This window comes from Hermetia illucens, chromosome 1 (genome assembly GCF_905115235.1).
Source record: "Hermetia illucens chromosome 1, iHerIll2.2.curated.20191125, whole genome shotgun sequence".
Classification (NCBI taxonomy): domain Eukaryota; kingdom Metazoa; phylum Arthropoda; class Insecta; order Diptera; family Stratiomyidae; genus Hermetia; species Hermetia illucens.
In genome coordinates, this window is record NC_051849.1 from 79,727,799 (window position 1) to 79,752,882 (window position 25,084).

Here is a 25,084-nt window from a genome sequence, read left to right on the forward strand (position 1 = left end):
TTCTTCAACTTGTATCCCCCGAACCCCCCCACACGCAATACACCAACAAACTCAATTTAGCTTATGTCAGAAACAAGCGTTAGGAATGCCGCTACTAATATACTCACGTTGGACTATGGACCATCGTTCCATCTCAGGCAGGGTCTACCTCGCCTTCTTTTTCTACCGTACATATTGTCCTTATAGAACTTCCGGGCTGCATCATCCTCATCCATACGGATAAGGTGAGCCGCCTACTGCAGTCTGTTGAGCCGGATTTTGTCCACAACCAGACGGTCGTGGTATCGCTCATAGATTTCGTCATTATTTAGGCTACGGAATCATCCATCCTCATATAGAGGGCCAAAAATTGTGCGGAGAATTCTTCTTTCGAACACGGCCAAGAGTTCGCAATTTTTCCTGCTAAGAACCTATGATAAAAACAAATAGAAAAATTACTCTATTAAAAGTTTGGAAATATTTAAATTGATTTGAGGCTTTTGGGGAAAGTTAAAACGCATGAAGGTTTTGTAGAGAAAATAATAACATTGAAAATAAAAATTATCATTTTTGCATTACTATGAGAGATGAGTGAATGTATGGATGGAGGTGCTGAAGAGAGAGAACTAGGAGAAAAAAAGAAATATTCTGCATACGAAGATATGAATCTCTAATCGGCTGATCAGAGTGATGATGTCATTTATGTCATTCCCATCATAATTTCCTGTACTTTACAATTGCGATGCTCCTTAATATGCACAGGAATTTCGAAGACAAAATCCTGTCAGGAACCCGCGCACAGATCGTTCGCGTAGCTATCGGTGGTACTAGATTGTAACTACTATGACTATACTTGGTAGCATATAAAAGTACTGCTTCCCAAAAGGCAGACGATCACTCTCCATACTTCGTTTCAACTCAGAATGTGAACCCGAAATCGCCGGATATTCTGGGGACCATCCGATACCATTTGAACTACACCAAAATACGTGCAGATAGCTAAATTTCGTGGTTATAAAAGCTATAGTTGTCCAATACTTGTGTTTGGCATTTGAGTATCAAGATAACTTCAAAATTTGCAGGTGGCTAACCAACCGATTTCTATAATATTTTATGATAAACAGCAAGCTTTAAGGTTATTCTTTCTTATTCAAAATATATATATTTTATTCTTCAACATAATCAATTTGCAACTACATATACTCAAACCAATAACCCAAGGTTTTTCTATTTTTTTGTTATTCCCCCGAAAAGTAAGATTTCTCCAAGTCTTCAAAATACGCATTAGATTCAACAATGACCTGACGCCTGTATATGGCTTGAACGCCTCAAACTACTCTCAATCCAGATACCTGCCTAAACAAAATTAATTAGTATGCTAATATATTTTGTAAATTGCACACTGCATACTGCATACTGGAAAGTTTAGTGGAAATCGCACAATTATCTACAAAGTTATAATAAGCCAAATTTGCCTTTTTCGCATATAACTGTTGCTCCCAACACAAAAACCATCAGTATCACAAGGATATTTTTTTCAATGGTCAATATTCAAAACCACGTACCAATTTGCCAGTTTGACAGTATTGTTATCAAAAGTTATTTTTACAGAAACACCCAACCGCTGGAATCATAGCGGGTGCGTTCTTGATACTTGAGTGCGGAGATTCCACATGTTTTTGCAGATAAGAGGTAGCAAATGCTCTTCCCCAACATGGTTTGCCAAACGATGGACTGTTTGTTTTATGGTACCTTCGAACCTCTTATCTCCTTTTTGTTTGGATATTCCGTAGATATTACTTTCACAAGAGCTTTAACATTTTCTAAAATGTGTACACTGGGTTTTAGAACTTCAGTTGCATTTAACAATGCGACGACTGAGGTACTTGCCTCTCGTTTTTAAGGTTTTGTGTGAAACAAAACCTTATTAGAATCGATTCGATGTCTGTCTGTCCGTCTGTCTGTCTGTCTGTCCGTCTGTCTGTCTGTCTGTCACAGCCGATTTATTCGGAAACGGCTGAACCGATTGTCATGAAAATTGGTAGGAGTATCTGCCGTTCCCTTTACATGCAGCAACTGACGCCATTTTGTGTTAAGTTTAAGGGGGGCTCCCCATACATGTGAAAGGAGGGTGCAAAAATTTTTTTCATAAAATGTGGCCATGTGGGGTATCAAATGAAAGGTACTTTTCGAAACTGGTTCAATATTTGATATTGGGTGAATCATAGGGGAGTGAGGGGTCAAAATATGACCCCCAAAAAGTGTGACAGGTCTCGTTCTCAGAACCTATCCAACCGAAATATCGGAAAAAAATCGCAATAGTGCATCTCTACGAAATCTAGGCCTCAAAATATATCCGGTTCCGATATCTGTACAAATAAAGTTAACAATAGTATATTTCCACATTTTAGAAATTTACCCGGCACCCCCCTTATGTTCGTCCCAGAAGTATAAAATGGCATGGGTATAATGAAGAATATAATGCACAATTTGGTCAAATTTGAAGAAAATCCAACTATTATTAACAAAGTTATAGGGGGTAAAACTTTACAATTTTTTGTGAATTTCGTGCACTCTAAAACCTGATGACGTCATCATCACATATCAATTCGTCAATACCACACGAAGTAAGTTCGTATGAATTGGGTGGAAAAGAATTATTTTGTTTTAGTTCTTTAATCATTTGTATATGAATATCAATTATACCAACGAGACATGTGTGTATGTAGGCATATAGTATATGCGTGCTAATGAACTTTGTGGGTAGAGTCTAATTCAGATAGATATAAGAAGTAAATCGGAAATATGGGTACGATCAATTTATATACGTGCCTATATGTGTACATTATTCGAAAATAGGCAGTTTGTTTGTTTAGGGTGAGCGTAACATCTATGGCTGTAATATGTACGTATGTCTCGTAGTTTTGTAGCTGTATACGGGTAGAAAAATGTGCGTTGAAATTTCTTAGATAAGATGAACACAAAATCTTTATACCCGAAGCACGGGCTTCCGGTATTCCGACTTGTTTTTTTTTGGACCAGGTTCAAATCTCTGTTGTATCAAGGAATTGTTGCCTTTGATTTCAGCCAGTTGCTTTATTTCTTGCGACCTTTATATTGATGTAATCATGGAAACCGATTAAATTGCGGACATAGTACCGCTTTGCCATGTAAAAAGCGTAACAAGTTATAGGGAAAACAAAAGACAAAGTAATGGATATACGACGGCCAAAGATACAAGAGTTTCGTTAGAAAAATGAAGGGGCCGATTAGCTCCGCGGCAAGGTTATTTCTGTTCCGTTATATGGGAGTGTTGCATAGAAAGTGATTATAACTCTTAACTCAAAGCGGCGTACGGCTCGTATACCGCTAGATGTATCAATTAGAAGGCGGCAGTGACAGTGAATAGGCCATATTTTAAGAAAAAACTGCAGCCCTATTACTCGCTATCCCATTCAATGGCATATACTATCACCGAATGGCAATGTTAGTCATCTTAGAATTACCTTGCGCAGAATAGTCGAAGAAAAGGTGAGCTTTTCGGAAATACCTGGTGAGAACCGAAACATATTTCATAGAAACGACAATGCGAGAAGAGGATTTCAACAGAAGAAAAATATACAAACTAAGCCTAGTTCCAATTAATCCTGTTAATATTTATTGGAGAGATGAAGTGAACTGGAACTACGTAAATTCAGACTGTTTACATAGATAAACACGTCATTAGGCGATCCCTTATGTTTTAAGAAATGTCAACAGTGGTTGCCATAAATCTCTCTGGCGCATAGCACATCAACCACACACATTGCTACCGATTCCTGGCAGTCTGCTTCAGTTCACACAAGATTTCCGGAAACATCTCACTGTTCATGTATTATTCTGCAGATGCCGTCCAAAGGCAACCAACCAAAGGACCAGCCTCGATTTTAGCGCCGGTAAAAATGAATATCCAACATAGTTTTCCCCATGCTTCATATCCGGACGGCGAGATATTCTACTCTTCGTGCTGTTTGTTCAACTTCAAGTGGCTTTTCTTAAAAATTGTCATAACGATCATTTTGGTTTTTTTATTTGATTTTACGGAATTAACTAAGTTAACATCGTAATTTTTCATTGCTTATATTTGTCTGCTAGTCCTGTTGTGTACTACTGAGGTTCAGAATAAAATACAATAACTTAAAGGGTCCCTGAAGAAATAAATAAAAGAAGCCTTTTCAGTCGAAATTGGGTACATTTACACCCTTATTTTTATCATCAGCGGTGTAACAGCCGATATCCGGTCTAAGGAATTCTAAACATCCCGGCCATGCGATCAGGTCCACCAATTCCATTTCCTTAAAAACTATCTGGCGTCCTGACCAATCTCATCGCTCTATTTCAGCTGGATCTGCCAGGTCTTTCTACCATAGATATTGCTCTTATAGACTTTGCTGACTAGATTATCCTCACCCATATGGATTAAGTGACCCGCCCACCGCAACCTACTTAATCAATTTTTATCGGTTGTGGTTTTGCTGGAAAGTTTTGTCATTATATAGGCTACGGAATAACATTTTGCTCAGTCAAAAGTCTAATCTAAATGTACTCCGGAGGCTTTCAAATTACTATCAAACGAATCAAAACACCGTTGCTTCGGTCGGTCTTTTGACCGCTTACGATCGCCTTCAATGTTTAGACCTATCTTTGCAAGTGAGTCCTCGTCAGTGCAAATTACATATTCACACCATTGAAGACGGCTTGCAACTTCTCCACCATCGGTACAACCTCATATCGATCGCGAATATCCTCACGTCGGATGTGATCATCGCGTCACACACCACTAGTCTGACGCAACATCTTTGCCTTGATTAATGCGAAACTCCATAGAGGTTCACAAGGCAGACGATACTGTCCCGCACTGATAAATGCATGAAACGATTTCATAAAGTAGTAGTAGTAGCGTTGATCTGAGATAGTTAAATCGCTCAGTTTTGGGCAGGTCACTGCCACTGGTAGTGATAATTTCCGTTTCATTAGGATCTCTCGACAAAACATCTTTCTTAGTTAGATTCAGTGTGAGACCCTCTTTCTTGCAGCAGCTTTGCTATGAGACCCTAGGAAGGTATTATCTACATAGAGTAGTATATAGGGCATTGGATGTTGGATATATCGTGTGACAGTATCCGTAGCAAAAACAAAGAGGAGTGGTGAGAGGACGCTTCCTTGATGAATACCAACAAAAACACGCAACGGTTTTAATTTGCCCGCCATGCTTCGAACTTTACTTTTCAGATCGTGGCAAAGCAATTTAACCTAGCACACGAGCCCTTCTGGTACCAGGTGTTATCGCAGAGCATACCAGATAAGTTCCCGCGACACACGGAGAGACAGAAATGCAACTTAAAGAGGGCGCGAGTAATTGCGCAATAGACACTAGTTCCGCACTTTTTGACAATCCCGGCGTGATTCACTGTTATTTCAACGATGTCACGATTGCGGTTGTCAAGAATGCGTTCAAAAGCCTTCATATGATGAGAAAGCAACTGGATCGGAAGGTAATTTGAATGTGCTGCTGGACTACTTTCTTTTTCCATATTGGAACTGTGGCTTTCTTGTCAGTCAGACCTTCCTGAATAACCCGATTGAAGAATTCACTGAACCGCAGTGTTGGGTCCCTGCTCTGGGCCTGTTACTTACCCCGATTTAATTCGTTATATTGCTTTCTCCTTTTCAGTGACACTGACAAGAGAAGTTATTCCAAATATCGACAATGATTGTGGAAGTGGAGGACGAGCAAATTCTTCTGTTGAAATCTTCTCCAAATATTCCCACTATGTATCCATCGCAGTTCATCGATCGTAGGCCAAGTACCGGTCCTTTTTTCTACAAAATAAAAAATCTTTCGATTATTTGATCGGAATGAAGGGAGTTTGTACATCTCGGGTTGATCTTCCCATAGTCGTCAGCACAGGCCAGTAGCTAGTATCTAACGCATTTACATCAACATCATGGATTACTTTTTTGAGAGCCAGGTTAAAAAGGATGCATGATAAGGCATCGCCTTTTCTTAGACCGCTGCTGATGGTTAGTGGTCTGGAAAACGCATCTGCATCTGTTCTTGAACATCGGTCACAGTTAGCGTGGTCAATATACCAGTTTACACGAGATACGAATCCTCTCATGGCCGTGCACAGTTTTGCAAAGGACACTGCAAATGATGGACATATTCCAACAGCTTTTCCATTGCTTGCCGCAATCTCAGCAACTCGCTGATATTCTGGTTGTTAAGTAGTGTATTAAAATTGTATCAACCCATGACTTCAATATGCTCATCCAATTGGAAATCGCGGCAGGATGAGCATTGAGGTGTAAATAGCTTCCACCTGCTGACTTGTTTGGTTGTTGGTTTCTCGGCTTGATGTGGTTCGTGATAGGTCTCAAAGCGGTATGCAGCATTTTCTGTTCCGTTACTAGCTAGCACTAACCATCGTTTATTGCAATTGATGGCAAATATCTCTGCAGTAACGTTCTTCAGATGATTCTGAAGATCATCTGCAGATGCTTCATCTCCAGGATCTTTGTTGGCTGCTGAGATTCCTCATTCATTTCCCCCTTATATGTGTTAGGAAAGACTTTGCTATCGTTTTACACCTCCACCTGATTGCCAGAGAAAATTGTTACACCCGAACACCATTTCAGTGAGTTTATGATCTCATTCAATATTACCCCCACTATATGTTCTGACATTCACCAAAACTGAGAGGGGGTGGTGTTCCGTTAACAGTTTTTCAATTTACTTGATAGTGGTCCCGTCTAGAGAACCCCACCTTTGTTTCTAGACCTATTTAATAATAATTAGCTTTACCAATCAATGATGTGATAATAAATCAACATTAACCTCTCATCAGCTCGAAAATATTAAAAGGATTTGAATTATTTAAAAGCAGAAAGTAGTCAAAATTAAGTTCAAATTGGTGTAGCTACCGCTGACGAACAATTTTATTCATGAGTTCATTAAATTGAAAATTCAATAACCTGTAAGAAAATTTCAATATCAGGATAACCTATTTAGCCTTATCACCTCAAAATTTCCTTAGCCGCAGAAATAAACTTAAGTCTAAAATGTCGCTTACATGCTTTTATCATTTCCCTAATGATCCAATTTACAAGCAAATCCTCACACGATTATCTCCGTTGCTAACTTATATTCGATACTATACAAGCTTATCATTTTCCACCCTGACCCGAAAATTTCCCAGAACTCAATCATGAGAATTCGTAAATGATTTATTTTCTTACTCAACAGGCATAAAGACGTTTCCTCGCCAGAGTTTAGTAGGGTTGGCTGCTAATTCCGAATAAACGAAATTGCATCGCTCAGTCGTGAATGTGCTTACCAAACATCCTACCTATATGGCAATCTGCGGAAAACTAAGAGAAAAGTAAAGACCCCTCCATATAGCCAATCTCTTTCCTTCGATGATTCAGGATTCTGCGTGCTCTATGCCGTTTGGTTGACAATAATACCAGGAGAATTGTGCATTGCATTTGATAAACGTGGTTGAAGTACTTGGGAGTTAGTCTCACTTGAATAGTCTACACGGATGCAAGTCAGGTAATTCAATTTTGTCGATATTTGATGTGGGAGAATAGTTGAATAATAGTCGCTTTTCCCATACGTGAATCTCCCGCAGGACTTCTTTTATATCACTGGATCAACGGAATTCATTAGTTGTGGAACCAATCTGTGCGAAGCGGTAAGTTCTGGTCGATGTTTGATAACTAATTATTCAATATTTAACAATTCCATCTAAAAATATGGTCTAGCCACGCTGGTAAATTGGGCAAGGAAAAACTTCAACTTAACAGTTAAGGAAAGCTTAAAAAGATATGCGGGTATAGATAAAAATGCATTTGATTAAATAACCGAAGGTGAATTGTCAACAAGGACCTCAACTGGCACATACCTCCAAAAAAATATAAAATAACTTTTTGTTAGAATTATGCTTTGTAATTAGTAGTATTATCATTTTAACTCGTTGCCAGAGATTGTTACTTATTACTATTATTATTATTATTGTTACATACACGAATACTAACTATCGGAGCTATTAAAGCGCGAAAAGTGGCGGTTAGAAATAAGGAAGAAAACTTAGAAATTAGATCTATTGACATAACTAAAACAAAACATATCCGCAATCCTTGACCGTTACTGCCATGCTAATAGTGCATCTACCAATTAGTTTCCTCTCGGCAGTATTGAATCATTTTACACAGAGAACTGATTATAACGAACAAAAACCTTTTTCTGTTAAGATATCCCAAAATGTTCATTCGTTCCTTGAGGCGTTGAACAGCAAAGCATCAACTTTCGTTCACTTCCCTTCGGTAATATTCTAAAGTTAAGGAAACGCTTCAACTCTAAATCAACTCGTATATTACAAAATCTCTTGAAGCTTCCGGCAAAAATTGGCATTTGATTCAATTGGATATGTGCCGGGCTTGCAGAAATATATTCAGATATCTGAAGCAAGTCGAAACGCCAGTACCATCACAACCGATTTCAAATCGTGCAGAGCAGATACTCATATTAACCGTCTACTGCGACTGTACTCTACATACCGGAATGTCATGATAAGTACGAGTACACCTGGAGGAGTGTGGTCCAATTAAAAAGTTAAGGGAGTAGCATCCCTTCTGTATGGACACGGTCGAACAGACATTTTTTGCCAGCAGGGTTCTTCTTTTAGATACATATTTTTTTTCTTTAGAATTTTCGTTTTTGGGTCTAAAAAGGTTTTTCTCTCTTTCAATCTTTTGATAATTGCTTGTTTGTGCTCATCAGATGCCAGTGGGCCTAATTTGGGTAGAAAAACACAAACACTTGTGTTGTCCTCGGGGCTCTCTTTGCCAACGGCCAAGTGAAAATTTGCTTTTCGTGTTCCCATTCACTTACCGACCCCCAGGGTATCCAAGATAACTCTACAATTTACCTAGTAGAGCGGTAAGTCACCCCTACGTCCATTGCTTGTATGTATACGTCCGGTTCTCAGGTTTTCATTTCTGTTTCGGTTGGAATGTCGAGAAGTCGTTGGCCATGAGAAATGGGAAATCTTTTAAAAATGCTCAAATACACTCTTCGTTGAAAGACAGCATTCATTTCTGTATTAAAGAATTGGTGAAGTTCATAGTTTGCTTATATTAATTGTTTATATTGTTGTATTACTTCAGATTATATATATAAAATGTGTTATTTTCTATTCAGTTAATTTTAACTTCTCAAATTAAGTTAATTTCTTAGGTTAATGTAAAGAACACCTTTGGCTAGTATACATAATTACTAAGCTAGGTGGGCAAGAATGTAATGAGACTATATTCAGTGTTTGTTTTAGTACTTTTCTTCAAGTAGTAATTAATAACAAATGCTAAGCTATCAAAGCTAAACGTATGCTGTATTCCCAGCCAATATTTCAGATTTCTTAGTGTTTCGGCTCTTAATCTTGATGTATATAGTCTAAGACCAGCGAGGAATTTCCGTTGTAATTATTTGAGGGGAATTTACAATTTACAAGTCCACCAACACTCCACCAATTAATTTTTTGCCAACGAATGGTTACAATTAAATCTGAATTACAAATCGATCAGCTAAATTAATCAGGAATCAAAAATTATCCTAAAGGTGACAAAGGTGTGGTCGAGATAAGTGATCTGAATGACAAGGTGGGCTCAGACATGGGACACGCTGAGTTAAATAGCGGCGATCACCTGAGTTCAACATCGCAGCTTATATTATCCAACTGTTATTAGACAGTAAAAGAGCTACCATGTTAATCGGATGGTAGATGCCTTGAATATTCTGCTCGCGAATGTTGATGAGCATTAGACCACCATTGGAAATGGTCTTTTTTCGAGCACTACCCATGTCGTCGGCCTTTTTCTGGACGGACGTCATAGGATGTGGATGATTAGAGAATCGTGAAGTAATTGCCGAAACAAACGGATACGAACTGCTCCTCCAAATAGAACTGAAATCATCCCGGCTTTCAATGCACTTAAATGGAGTAAAGCCGCTAGCGTTAACAGTCATTCTTCGCTGCTCATGCAATTTCTGCAATTCCGTTACTTTCAGTTATACGGAAATTCTTGGAATCCGATATCCTTTCCAGAGAGTATTGAAAAGGCATGATTGATAACATTCCGAAAAGGAGGCAGCAGTCTCGAGTGCGACAATGGAAAGAATATTTGCGGTCTGCCTAATGCTGCGAAAATAATCCAGAAAAGCATTATTGAACACCTCCCTCTCGATCAGGAGCAGACTAGCTTCCGTTCTAGATCCTCCTCCACTCATCACATCAACACCCTGCAGGTCATTGTGGAACATTATGCGCTTTTATCGGAGCTATCTATAATGTGTGCGTCCGGATAAATGAGTGGTTAGAGCACAAGGCTGTCGTACGGAAGATCGCGGTTCAAGTCTCGCTGGTGGCAGAGGGATTTGTATCGTGATTTGACGTCGGATACCAGTCGACTCAGCTGTGAATGAGTACCTGAGTTGGTAATAATCTCGGGCGAGCGCAATGCTGACCACATTGTCTCCTACAGTGTACTGTAGTGTACCGTTACGGTCTTGAATGAGGTGTTTTAACACACTTCAAGGCCCTAATCCAATATGGATTGTTGTGCCAACGATTATTATTATTATTATTATTATCTATAACGTGCTGCACCAAAGTAAAATCTCAGAGGGATTTCAGTTTCAAAGAAGAGTCCGGTTGAATTGCATTTTGCCACCGATATTTTTTTCTTGTTATTGCTTATGTTTTTCGTGCTTTCTCCTGCGGAGCACATTGCGAGATTCAATTTACCACGACATATGCTTGCTCCCTCACCAAGTCGTGGATCTTGATGAAATGACTTTGGATTTGAAGAAGGAGATAAGTATGATCAGACTGAAGATAAACACTAACAAAACCAAGTTCGTTATCCTGTCGAGTCGTCCCACTCTTCCTATCAACATTAGCGAGCAAAACATCGACAGTGCAAATCAATTTGTATATCTCGGAAGCGTTGTTTGTGCCGACTGTAACAACAAACTGAATGTCGCTCGATGCATTAATAACACTAAATCTACCGTCGTTACTTCGTCAGAATCGGAAAATGCAGTTCTGTCTATAACGGATGTTATCCTAACGATCTTCATAATGTTTTCTCAAGGAATATTTATAGCATATTCCTCGTCCTCTTTAAGATCCGTGGAAGGAGGCACATATCACCCCCTACACAAAAAGGCGACGCTTCATTGACTGAAAACTGCCGGACCCATTTCACTCCTTTGTTCTATGTCTAAAATTCTGAAAGAAGCAGCACGAGTTTCAATGGAGGTGCTTGACTAGGTAATAAGGTCTCCTTGCGCGTCTCAAGTTGTTTTTAAGATTTTGTAAAAAACAACGCCTTATTAAAAACCGGTTGACGGTGTGTCCACATGTCTAACCTCGCCAAGTCAAAGTGTAGGATTCTTCACCACTAAAATCATCCCCAGCTCCTTCCTTGCCCCACCGCATCAAGTACGAAGTTAACTGACTTAGATTTATTCCGCTTTTCGCAGTTTGCCTTAGATTGCTACCATAATGGAGTTGATCATATCCCAATCTTCCTTGCATGCAAACATTCTCCTAGCATTAACCATGAATTTCTTCTAGGTTTCTCCCATACAGACGTATTGCCAGTATCCTCCTTGGCCGGTGAGATTATAATTGATCTCCCAATGCTTTCTCTTCAATGGTGTATCCAACGACTCTTTTTTAAGTAGTGCCATCACTGCAACCTGTCAACAAATCGCTCCATTTCGGTTTTTTTTACCTGTGATAAAGACAATCAATCGGCGATATTCCCGAGATGAAGAATTCTGCAACGATAGATACGGTTCTGAAAGCAAAACACACCCTTCGGAATGTTTTTCTGTATACCACAACCAGTTTCTATTATAAGAATCGCTGGCGCAACAATCCATATTGGAGAAAAGTTCGTATGACAGGAAGACCAATGGACAGTTTTGTTCTGCACAAAAACTTGGAAATGGCAGTATTAGGTTGGAAAATACGTAAGATAAAATAATCATACCGAAAGGCAGAAGAGGAAATATCCCTTCAGAAACCGGTAACTAATTATTTTAACATAAAAATAAGCTTCTGAAATCCAAATTATATGGTACTGTAGACAGAGCAGGAAATTTACCTGAGTGCTGATACTTTTGTAAGAGTTCAGTAGACCCCCTTGATATACTCCAGAACCTCATTCCAACAGGTAACATATAGGAATAGCAAGGTGAGCCTGTGTTTTGTCGAGGAATAATTACAACAAGATATGTTTCTTCCGATTTTTAATCCATACTATGAAGACTTTCAACCCATTGGTTTAGATTAACGAACGAATCAGATTTAGGTCCATTGTATTATCTTCTGAAATATAAATTCAGACAGAAGCAGCAACCTCATCTAGGAAAGCAGAGAGTGCGCAATTTCCGCGGTGAAGAAGACCTTTCTAAGGTATGAAATTAAGGACTGTCTCCTCCTTCTCCTCAATTTCGCTAAAAATAGCCGAGATCACCACTCCAATTTTCTCCATGTGGGAATTTAGGGACCAATGCCGCGTTAATAGTCTTACTGGTTTTCCTATCCCCATCTCAAGCGACACAGGAAATGCCACTCTAGTGACTTCGGATTTTTCACAAATACTTTAACCTGCCGGTGTGCCGGTGGTACACGAACTTATGCAACTTTATTCTTCAAAGTAGACTTGACTGTAAATGGCTTCACGCTTAAATCGGATACGAGACCTCCACTGTATCTCGCCAAGGAAATAAATTGCCAGTTTCTTCTCCTAGTGTTGCCACTTTGTGGAGTTTCATACCCTTAACAAGACGATGCCTGCCTGGGCATCCAATCAATGACTGGATTGTGTTGAAAGTACTAGGCCTAATCTACAACATTCTACAGTATCAGAGCAATCTACAGAGCTTCTGATAGTGTGCCTCGAAATGGTGTTTCCACGTTAGTTAGGAGTTGACATGCACTTCCAAATATTTGATTCTCCTAACGTATAGCTGCCCAACTTAGCCTTGCTATTGAATGCTATGCATAGCTTGAAGCTTGTGGATAGTTACTAAGGCAGATCATCTGCAAATGCTGTCTCAATGAGACAGAAACCACAACAGGGTGTCTATTACCAAGAGTAATAACAAAGGAGAGAGCTTCAAAACGGATTCCCTTTTGGATATCATCTTCTAAATTTTTGTTGTTGGTTCGTAAATTCCTATCTGTATGAATTTGCTTGAGAATAAACGAATCGCTTTTGGACTGGCTTGCCGGTCTTCCCAATCCTTCAAGTAGAAAGGAAGTTAAAATATTAATGGTGGTTTGTTTTACATAAGTAAGCAAGTAAGCAAGCAATATAATGGAAGGAGTTCATTTAAATGGCTCAAAAGACAATCAAAGATGTAATTTCAGGTGCTTCCTGCAGAATATATTTTACGTAAATGGTTTGCCATTTTTTCACAACTTTCTGAGTATTTCTTATTCTGTGAACCTAAATTGGACAGTTGCCGATTAGGCTCTTGACCAGCAGCCGCTTAAGCTTCGAATTTGCTCTGAGTGAACTAGCCATTTCGAAAAATCGTGTCCAGGGTTATCTTTGGCCTCTTTGCACTGATTGGAATCTTTTGTTGACCGGACCGTGGCTAGCCTTTCGCGAAACCGGAGTTCCACCATGGGGTTCTCCTTTCCTATAATGCTTCTTTCATGGTAACTTTGATCACCTGAGCTGCTTTTTCAATTCTGGCAAACGATAGTCGAGTAATAGCTTCGTGGACGCTTAGCACAATTTGGCGAATCACTGAATCTATTGCCTCATGGGTTTATTAATATATCTATAATATAATATATATAAATTATACGACAAAGAAAAAAGGCAAACGTCGATCCAGACAATCTAACCCTGGAAAAGGGAGTAACTATGAGCTAACAAATACATAGATTCGATATGGTTGCCAATTATACCGCGTCAACCGGACCTACGCGCCATCGCTCGCGATTACCCAAAATGACCTTCAGCTCCCGCCATGACTTTCCGAGCCGTCTGCACTCCTTTTCTACTGTCCTGCGCCCAATGCCCATGGGGTAACAAATTCTTCGGCCATCTTGGGAGAGTGGATTCCGCTGCATGACGTATGCAGCAATATAATTGTCGTCCTTCCTTAATAGGTGATCTATCCACACTCCCTTCCGTGATAGTGGGAGTCACTTTCCATCTGCTTCACCCATAGAGCGGCACAGAAGGAACAGTAGCAGGGAACAGTCTCGACTTGAACTGAGTGTTGATAAAAATGTATTTTCAAATTTTAGACAAGGCAACGAAAGTCGATCTAGCGCTGTTAATGCGTCGGTCAACATCCAGCTCGTTGCCACCGTTGGCAGAAACCACGACTCCTACATATAAAATTTAATGCTCGTCAGGAGGGACGATGACCTGTCAGACTGAATATCTTAGTTTTGGTTGTGGTTATTTTCAGTCGGACTATACTTGCTCCTCTTTCCAAATCCGTAGCCATTTGTCCAAGGTTCATGACCTTTGAGACCTTAACCTAGTCGAAGTGTTTTTAGAAAAGATGTTCCTTTAAACTTCACCATCTTCTCCGGACAAGGCAGCAAGAAGCATCCCCTATTTCCACTCTCTGGGAAAAGGTCTCGGGTTCATAAGATTTTCGTACGAGGGGAAGTAGCAAATTTGCATTTACTGAAGAAGCAGTGATAAATAACTCTGTGGGTAGACCATCAAGCCCAGCAGCTTCACTCTGTTTGAGTGTATTGATAGCCGAAACGATTTTTCAGTTGCTTGAAGCAACATTCCGTATCCGTTCCAGTGACAAACCATTTCATCCACTAGAGGAGGAACCTTATCGAATGTAATACAGCTAAGAACCGTGGTGAAGTGTTCTTTCCTCGTCTTCAGCTGTTCGTCATCGTGAATAGGGAGTCGACCATTAACGCCTTCACATGATCACCAAAAGGTTTGCGATCACATGTAAGCTCTTTCGTGATGCGGTATACACTTCGGAAAACATTGCCAGCTGTGGAATCTTCCGCATCCCTCACTAGCGCAATAGCAAATTTCCTTTTATCACACGCACATTACGCTGTACTTCGCGGGATTTCGTTTGGTATCGAAGTTTAGCACACATTGCGGTAGCCGTCAGAAGCAAGCCGATACCGAATTGGCGTTTTTACTACTTGGATTTCCAGAGTTCCATTATTGTGGAAATTTGGAGAGGAGTTCTCTCCTGAGTCCCACCATCCTACCTCGCTTAGACCCAGAATGTCCAGCTTATATCGTTGGAATTCTCGCGTGAATTGGGGAAAGCTAGTTTCTAAAGACACTCAATACCGTTGTCGAACAGCACATTGTAGAAACCAATGGTAGTTCGTTTTCGATAGGCAAAAGTGTTCGTCGTGAGTTCGGTCCACATCTGAGGCGTTGTTGACATTTCGATAGCAATTGTTGTTGTTAGTCCACAAATTTCTGTTATTTGTAGTCGACTCCCACGACAAGCAAGAAAGGCGTTGTGTGTTTTCTTAAACCCCAGCTCATAAGGCGAGGTGGCGAACCGCCCCAAACAAATTGCCTTCTAGCAATCCGCCTTGGAGGAACTGCTTTACGAAACAACAACAACAAAAGAAAAAGGACTTTCTGAGTCATCTGTACCCGAGGACAAATCGAAGCTTTGTACCAGGTTTAAAATGTAAAAAGTGGCGGCTAAATTTTTATTTAGAGATAAAGCTAACGAATTCGATGCATTCGTCTTATATAATAATAATAATCGTTGGCACAACACTCCATATTGGATCAAGGTCTTGAAGTATGTTAGAGCAATTCATTCAAAACCGTAAAGGTACACTACAGAATACTGTAGGAGGCAATGTGGTCAGCATTACGCCCGCCCGAGATTATTACCCTGATTTGACTCAGGTACTCATTCATAGCTGAGTCGACTGGTATTCGACGTCAAATCAGGATACAAATCCCACTGCCGCCAGCGAGATTTTAACCGCGACCTTCCGTACGACAGCCTTGTGCTCTAACCACTCAGCTATCCGGACCCTAGTCGTCGCCTTATATAGCAACACTAAATCATCAGATAGTGATTGGCACGAACAACTTAACTTCTGTTATTTGTTAAGGCGAGAATATCCAGCTTGCCATGGTTTACTTCAAGTCGGTAGATGTACACTGTAAAATTTTACAGTCAAGTTTTGTCGTCAACTAATGAAACGAATAGCTCAAACAATACGAGGTTGAGCCCGCCAAGTTGTAGTTTTTGTTTTAGGATTGAGGGATTGTTGATTCTGCCATCTGCTTAGTAGCAGACCGCACTAATTGGACAGAAATTTTCTCCTAATTTTTGGTACATTGATCCCTTTTTTAGGTTGCTACACAACTTTTAAAAAATAGAATGCCTGCGGTTTCATCGAGGGCAGATGCAACTAATCAGACGCCGCCTCACCTCTGCCCTGAGATCAGCGTGATCGAAGTGGTTCCTAGATGTTCTACATCCACAAATACGACATGGGTGCGAATCATTTAAAATTAACAATTTCCTAGTAGTTCAAGCCTGAACTGCTCGAAATAGAACTAATTTTTTTTTGCTTTTGCTCCTAGGACCGAGGTGAGGTAGTGTCTGATGAGTTATGCCCTACACCCTGTCGAAACCACAGGTCATCTGTGCAGCTGTAAGTCTCGACTTATAAGCCCAGTGAAAAGGATACGACCATCAAATATTCATCTAAAGCGTAGATGAGATGTAATTCAAAAAAAAATTTGCATTGTAAAACTGCCACTGCACTAATCGATGGTCGGATCAAATGTTGCAGGACATTTCCAGCTAATGTTTCATATTGGATATGTTGAAAACCTTTGAATTGGAGGATTTTAATTTGTTTATGCAAGAAACTGGTGGAACTGTTGCTTATTATCCTTAGACCATTTTTGATTCGTGCAGTAAAGATATAATCGATTTTATTGAATAAAGGGTTCCTAATTTTTTTACCTTTATTGTACAGAAGCTTTAACTGAAACTGAAATTCTTGGAGCATTTGATTTTGTTAAATTTTGAGATAAAATCAATACCGATCATTTTCGCTTAGCTTTGAGGGCAAAACAATGCTTTTCAGTAGCACACACATTAAACTATCCTATTTATCAGTTCCAATCGGAAAATAATCCAATTCAACTGTCATCAAAATTCCTAAATTTAGATATTATTACATCCCAGATATAACCCAATCTAAAGCTGTCCCCAAAACATGCTGCATTCCGGCCCATCAGCACTGCTACACTCGGGCTGCACTCGACAATTCCAATAGTATATTTAACACGTTCGCTGAGTTTTCCACTGGAAATGCACTTTGATCGATGATGCGTTGCAAATTGTCTGAATTTGAAATTTCCACTTTATCCTTGTCCGAGCTCATTCACTTACTGCCTTTGCAAGTTCGATGCATGCAAATGAAAAGGGTTTGCCTCTCTGATTGTGAGATTGTATTTGAGGTTCAAGCGAGCTAATCAGGCAGAAGATTAAGTTTTACCTTCATCATTTATCCACTGAGTTAAATTGAAATTGAATGTTTGAAACGCTCCGTATGTTACCACCGCGCCATGTTTCAATATCAGACCCAGTACAGTACATCGGTGAATGTACAAAACGATTTTACACTTCATTAAACTACTGTGTGTTTGTGAAAATCTTTGCTTACATGTGCATTCGCTTGCTAATTTCAATTCACAGAGATGGATGTCAATTGAAGCAAATTCGTTGTACCAATATTTCTTCCTGAATCGACCTCAGCACGATTTTACTTTTTCCTGATCATCTTTACTGACTTAGCGAACCAGGGAAATCTCTCCCCTTTGAAATTTTGATAATTTTCTTGGATCAATCACACTTTCTTTCGTGCTACAGAAGGTGCATGTGTAATGCTGCGCGCCACTTTAAAAGGTCGTGTCATACATATTACTCTTCAGTCGAAAAGCGTTAAAAATGATCACGATTTCCCAAACAGGGTCAGAAAAAAACATAAAGCTGAAAAAGCAACCAGAGTAGCACAGTGCCTACAAAAAATTTCACAGGAAATGGGATGAAAACGAAGAGAAGGCATCAGCCAGAAAAGAATTACCTAAATGACGACATATTTTCAACGTTGTAAATTATCTGAGAACCGGCGTAGGAAGCAGTTTTCACGACTCTTCCTCCCGGTCAAGATCTTGGAAGTACAAGGTTTTTCATAACGCTTTGACTCTCTAGTCAGTCATTCGAACTGGTGAGAAAACATCTTCTTTGCCAGATTCTGGCGGATTGTCGTGAGCACAGTGTTGTAGTAAAACACCAACACGATAAAGTGTTGCTTCAAGAGGAATGATTTGGAGAAAATTAACTAAGAGCCGCATCTAATAGATCTTGGATATGTTCTGCAATAATCTTAGCGTGACACAAGCAAACAAAACAGGGTGGTCTTAGCTATATTGTACATATTAGTAAGCAAACGTGGTTGCACATGCATCAAATATCTGGAAAATCATTTTAGATTAAAATGGTCTCTGGAAATTCGCTGTAAGCGCTATCAATTTTAATGTGAAAGACTCTTCAGATAATCAAACTAACAATAGTAAAATTTTTCCTCTCTTAGTCTGTTGTTCAAAAAGCAACTCCATTCCTATTCTAAAAATGATTTGTACTCCATTTGTACATCTCCTCCAAACCTTGTTTACTTGCTTATGGTTTGAGAATAATAAGAACAATACCTGTAGTTATAATATACCTCATATACCATACAAATGACAGCCATATCAATAGAGTTACAATGTTTTATGTAAAATAAAACTACATGAAATTCAGTTCATTATCTGTCCATCGATTTTGATTTGATCTTTAGGATTTTGTATGAACATCACTAAAATCAGTTCAATGTCTGCACGTGGATCTGTCTGTTTTTCTTATTTTCCAGAGGTGGAAATCTTCCAAAGAGACTGGTCATTATGTGCCAGAGTGTAGAATTTTCGCCCCCTAAAATCACCTCACCTCCCCGTCGTGGGGTGCACATGGCTCCCCCTTCAGCCATCGATTACATTCCCATTCTCGCCTTTTTCTGACTCTTTTAACCTGCACTGACTCCACCTACCATATCATTCACTGCTTTCCAATGCTCCCGGTACGCAAGCATTTGCCCAATTATATTTCCCCTTACTTTCCCAATCTTTCATCTAGACTCTGCCTTTCCTGTGCGAATCTAAGACAATGGAAGAAAACATGCCCGGGATCCTCCGCAATACCGTCGCAGCTGGGCCAGTTTGGTGAGCTATCCAGTTTAAACGTATAGAAGTATTTACGGGAACCGCCATGTTCCATGAGAAACTGCGTGAGATCATTGTATATCTCACCATGCGTTTTAAGCGTCCACACCCTCATGCTGGGAACCTATCTTAAACCTAATCCACTAAAACAATGGACTGTGACCTCCAAGATTCGAGACAAAGCATCTTCGACGCCTTCCGCTGAGGTGCATCTAACTGAGGAAATGACAGCTGTTGTGTCTCAAATGCATAGGTGGGCTCACCAGACCACGCAACCTCGCGGGAGTCTTTAGTTTTGGGACCAAACAAGAAGGCGTTAAGGATCGCTTGGTGATGAGCGGCCTTGGGGAAGAAACGACGAAAGAAGTTTAACATGCCCAAGATCTTTCGCAGATCCTTCAACGTACTTGGTAGGAAGAAGCTGTTAATCGCCTCAATCTTCTCTGGGTCAGGCTGGATACCGTCAGGGGTTATTAAGTGGCTGAGATAGTGCTTAGATTCTGAAGAAGAAGCGACCAAAACGTCTTTCATATAAACGGAACAAAAGTTCAAGTGTTCAATTGTTTATTTATAAGAATTGCGGATCCAGCAAAAAACTTTCATTTCCAGGTAATTCTTCTACTGATGGTGACGGTCTTGTTTTCTGCTTGTCTTTAAGCGCACGAAATCTTGCACGCTGCCACCAAACAAACTTTATCCCTCAAATGTCATGTCATTTTCGTCTTCACTGCACTGGGAGATTGATGCACTTTCACGGCGCTCGCACGCAAGAAATGGAAGTAATTGTCAAGAACGTTCGCACCTCCTTTCCTTTGTTCTTCCTAGTTTCGTTTTTGAAGGTTATGTGTAAACACAAAACCATATTAAAATCGGTTTACTGTCTGTCTGTCTGTCTGTCTGTGTATTCGTCTGTCTGCCTGTCTTTTTTTTCGAGCAGGTGGAAATCTTCAAAAGACACTGGGCTGGACACACCAGCGTGTGGGATTTTTACCCACTAAAACCACCCCCAACTCCCTCCCTGCCCCGCGGAACCACCATAAGGTAATACATCACGGGGCGGAGTCAGCTCACTCTAGCTTAATCCCATTTCTTCTATACGCGGCGCACGTGACCGCGTTTTTCTCCTTTCCTCTGACTTTCGCAATTTATCTTGAATTGATGCGATCATGGAGTTGACCGCATCCCAATTCTCTTGATGTGCTAGCATTTTCGGCACCACATTTTCTGGTACCAGCACCTCTCCTAGAGTCTCCTCTAGGTTCCTCCTTTCTTCCACAAATCTCGGATAGTGGAAGAATACATGCTCTGGGTCCTCTGGGACTCCATCGCAATTTGGACAGTCGGGTGAGGTCTCCAATTTAAACCTGTGAAGGTATTGGACATATCCTCCATGTCCCGTGAGAAACTGGGTGAGATTATAATTAACCTCACCGTGTCGTCTCTCCAACCACTCCTTGATGGCAGGAATGAGCCTGTGAGTACACCGACCCTTTCCCGAGCGTTCCCACCGCTCTTGCCATCTATTTATGGATCTCTCCCTCTCAGCCTTCTTCGTCTGCAATAAGGGAGAGATTGGCTTCGCATGGTATATATTCGCCATCTCATCTGCCAAGATGTCAATGGGCATCATTCCAGAGATGACGTCCTCCTGTAGACTGCATTCAGTTTGCTAGTGTTAACTGACATCCGCAATGCCTCGCTCCAAACTGGGGTCGCATAGAGCATGATTGAGGTCACCACCCTGGCTATAAGCAACCTAGAGGTATGCCGTGGCCCTCCCAATTTCGGCATCATCCTCGCCAGGGCCATACTAGCAGTGGATGATTTATCACAAACATACTGTACGTGTTGCTTATAGCTGAGCTTTCTGTCTGTCACCACCCCCAAGTATTTGATGGCCGGCTTGGAAGTGATGATATGATTCCCGACTCTAACACAGGAGTAATTTCTCTTCCGGCGCTTCGTGATGAGGACCGCTTCCGTTTTTTCCTCCGCAAGCGTCAGACCAGAGCTCTCTAACCAGCATTTGACAGCACTGATTGCCTCGCTTAAGTATAACTCAGCATCTTCGAGATGCTTTGCGACAACAACCAGTGCAATGTCGTCAGCGTAACCCACCACTGTGGCTTCCTCCGGAAGGGGAAGATTAAGTACATCGTTGTACATGATGTTCCACAGTAGTGGGCCCAATACAGAGCCCTGCGCGACACCCGCGGAAACGACGTACTCCCGCGGTCCGTCATCAGTGTCATACCAGAGCCTCCTTTCAGTTAAATAACTATCGACAATTGCGGCGAGATAGGCGGGAATACCAGTCTTCGCTAGGGATTTCCGGATTAGATTCCAATTGGCCGAATTGAATGCATTTTTCACGTCCAAGGTTACTACCACGCAATATTTGCTGGTACTACCCTTTCAGTGAATTGCATCTTCGGCCAAGCCAGTAACCAATTTGATGGCATCAATGGTTGATCTGGCTTTACGGAACCCATACTGCCGATCTGAAAGGCCGCCTTGGCTCTCAACAACCGGAAGTAATCTATTATATATTACCCGCTCCAGCATTTTGCCCACCGTGTCCAAAAGACATATGGGTCGGTATGAGGATGGTTCACCTGGAGGTTTACCAGGCTTAGGCAGAAGCACCAACTTCTGCCGCTTCCATACCGCCGGAAATATTCCCTTGGACATGCACGATTTCACGGCAAGCTTAAGGGCCTTATTCGGTACTCCGTCCAGACCCGGTGCTTTATTGTCTCCTATTCTGCCGCAGATTTCCAGGAGCTCGTCTCTGGTGACTGGCGGGATTGCCGTCACATTCAGAGGTGGTTGGAATGTGCCGGTGTTCTCCTCTTGCTGGGGGAATAACCCCTGGATGATTTTCAACAAGAGGGTGGGGCACGTGATCTGCGGAGACGAACGGCCTCTAAATCGTCCCATCACAATTCCATAAGCTCTCCCCCACGGATTTACGTCCGCTTCTGAGCAGAGCTCCTTAAAGCATTTCCTCTTGCTTCCCTGGATGGCGAGCTTGAGGGTTTTGCGGGCTGCCTTGTAGGCGCACTCTTTCTGCCCTTGATCGACTCTACCTACCGCCCTCTGAGCCGCTCTTCTGGTTCGGTGGCAGGCTGATCGAAGGCCGGTCAGTTCATCATTCCACCAGTAGTTTGGTCTTCTACGGGGGAATGCGCACCTCCTAGGCATGGACGCGTCACATGCTTTGGCGATGCATTGAGCCAGATGGACAGCTCTTTCCGTAGAGGCGCCTGCTATATCAGGTTGATCTAACCACATCTCTAAGAAGCTCTGCTCATCCAAAGATTTTGCAGACCAGCCTGAAATCTTTTTCGGTTTCGGGCATGATAGCTCTTTGCCCTGAGGTTCGACACATGGCTCAAAGAAAACTGCCTGGTGATCGCTGTAGGCGTCGCGTTCGCTGACGCGCCAGGACATACCACGCGCCAGCGAAGGGCTGACAAAGGTCAGGTCTACAAATGAGCCTGACCCCCCTTTCTGGAAGGTGTTTACAGCACCTTCGTTAGCCAAAACCATGTCCAGCTGCGCGAAAGCTTCTATTAAACTGCGCCCCCAAGCATTGTCTGTCTGTCTGTCTGTCCGTCTGTCTGTCTGTCTGTCCGTCACACGCATTTTTCTCGGAGAAGGTTATAGCCATTGACACCAAAAAGGAAGAAAGGTGGGAACTGTGAACGCTCACGCATACAGTGAATTACATCCTTTTACGTCGAATTTAAGCGGGGCTCCCCATACATGCAAAAGGGGCGTGTAAAATTTTTTTTCATCAAATATAGTCATGTGGGGTATCAAATGAAAGGTCTCGATTAGTACTTTTCAAAGCCGATCTTAGTTTTGACATTCGTTGGAAGGGTGGGGAGCGCGGGGGAAAGTGATCACTTCTTTAAGGGGGCCATTCTCAGGAACTACAAACCGAAAAATCTGAAAAAAATCAGCAGGCTGCCAATATATGGTGCCTCGGCTTCGAAATACCTTCCATGCCGATATCTGTTTAAATAATGTTAATAATAGTATATTACTACAATTTTTTGTAATTGGGTAGAAACCCCCCTTAAGTTCATCTTAGTAGCATGAGTGCTATAGGCTATAATACAGAGCATGATCTTACCAAGTTTGGTGGAAATCGCACTATTACTAACAAAGTTATAATATCTCAAATTTGTTGCTTCTTTGAAAATTGAAGACTATGAACGTCAATATCACCCAAAAGTGGCTACTCTCACATTATATATGGATATATTACGTGCTACGTACTAAGGAATACACAAAACCTTTCGTACCTGAAGCGTGCAGCTTCCGGTTTCCCGACTTGTTTTTCTTTGTCCGGATTGGTACGGAAATTCCGTTGGCGGTGTAGAACTGAGCAGACCGTTGCCGCTTACTGTATTGCATCGTTGAACCATTTTGTCAGTGCTGTTTGATATCCAGTCTTGCATCTATCATCACTGAAAGGTATTTAATTGCTAATTTTGAAGTGATGATATGCTTCCCCATTCTATTACGATTTCCTTACGCCGCTTCGTGATAAGCACCATCTCTGTTTTATCCTCCCCGAGTGCACAACATCCACCTCCTGGTTAATCATAACTATTTCTCTCTGGGCCGCTCGTCTGGCCCGATAACACACCGACAGAAGACTTTTGGTCGAATTCAGGCAACGTCAAGCTTAGAGGAGCATAGCAACTATATACGAATATACCGTCTATGCTTGCCCATACGAAACCACTTGTGGGCTGCCCCATACATTCCTGTGTGACATGGTTCCGCATGCTCACAAAACCAACATTATTTTTCAGTGCTAAGTGACCCCTTTCCCCACATCTTCTGCATCTGTCATATTGATCAACCGTGTTTGAAAAGGCGACAGACTATCCATCCAATACTGACCTTCCCTACATCCAGCAACTTTCGATGGAAGGATGGATGGATGGTCACCGTCTGTGTGCACTTCTGAGGCTTTCAATGAATGTCTCCTGCAAGTCGTGCAACATGGATTGCTCTTCTAAGACCAGATTTCTGCCTTAGAAGTATGTAGTGCGTCTACGTCCTTGCACCATGTAACGATCTCACACTCAGTTGCACTTTCCCCAAGTAAATTTTTGGCTGCGGAAGTATTTGGCATTGCTCTCTTCGGGGCTTTTAGCTCCAGCATGCAGGTCACCCTTTGGTTCCTCCAGATCCCGCCCCTAAGTCTTTTTTGGGGTCAGCTTTGATCCTTCTTAGTGTGTCTGCATAGGACATAATACCCGTGCTTGAAATGATTGTGGATCCTGATTCTCTGCTTCTTCTTTTTAGTCCCTTTTAGCTCAACCGTTTAAGGCACTATTTTCTCTCTTACTGAGGTTTTAAGCCTCTGCCTCAAAGTAGACTTTTGGGTTTTTTTTGCAAACTGCTCCGTTTTCCGAACACTTTATTTTCTCTCCTCATCCGCGAGTATATGGTTGGATGTCGCTTGCGTTACCGACAAAGGAGTAATTTAAAAACTCTCCTTCGATTCTTTCGCATCTTCGTACGATTTGTTCCATAGAACCCAGATGACCTTCACCATATTCTTAATTGCTTGGTGCACGTTGTGTTTGTCTTTGATAACTCAACAATTTCTGCTCCAAGGAAAAAGAAGTATGACTGTTCCAGATCGGACTTCAGGCCCGAAGCCTTTTTTTTTGGAGTGATCTCCATTTTTCGTTTAGTTTAA

General features: G+C 41.3%; 1 protein-coding gene across 2 annotated transcripts in view; it reads left to right on the plus strand.

The window, feature by feature from the left end:
• The window catches only part of LOC119659602 (BTB/POZ domain-containing protein kctd15-like), a 56,511-nt gene that overhangs the window by 22,159 nt on the left and 9,268 nt on the right, over positions 1-25,084 (plus strand). For both annotated transcript variants that reach the window (XM_038067775.1, XM_038067783.1), the window contains exons 2-3: positions 7,265-7,573; positions 7,653-7,715. In XM_038067775.1, the coding sequence (XP_037923703.1) occupies positions 7,563-7,573; positions 7,653-7,715 (74 nt within the window). In that variant the 5' untranslated portion in view covers positions 7,265-7,562. The remainder of the gene's footprint in view (positions 1-7,264; positions 7,574-7,652; positions 7,716-25,084) is intronic.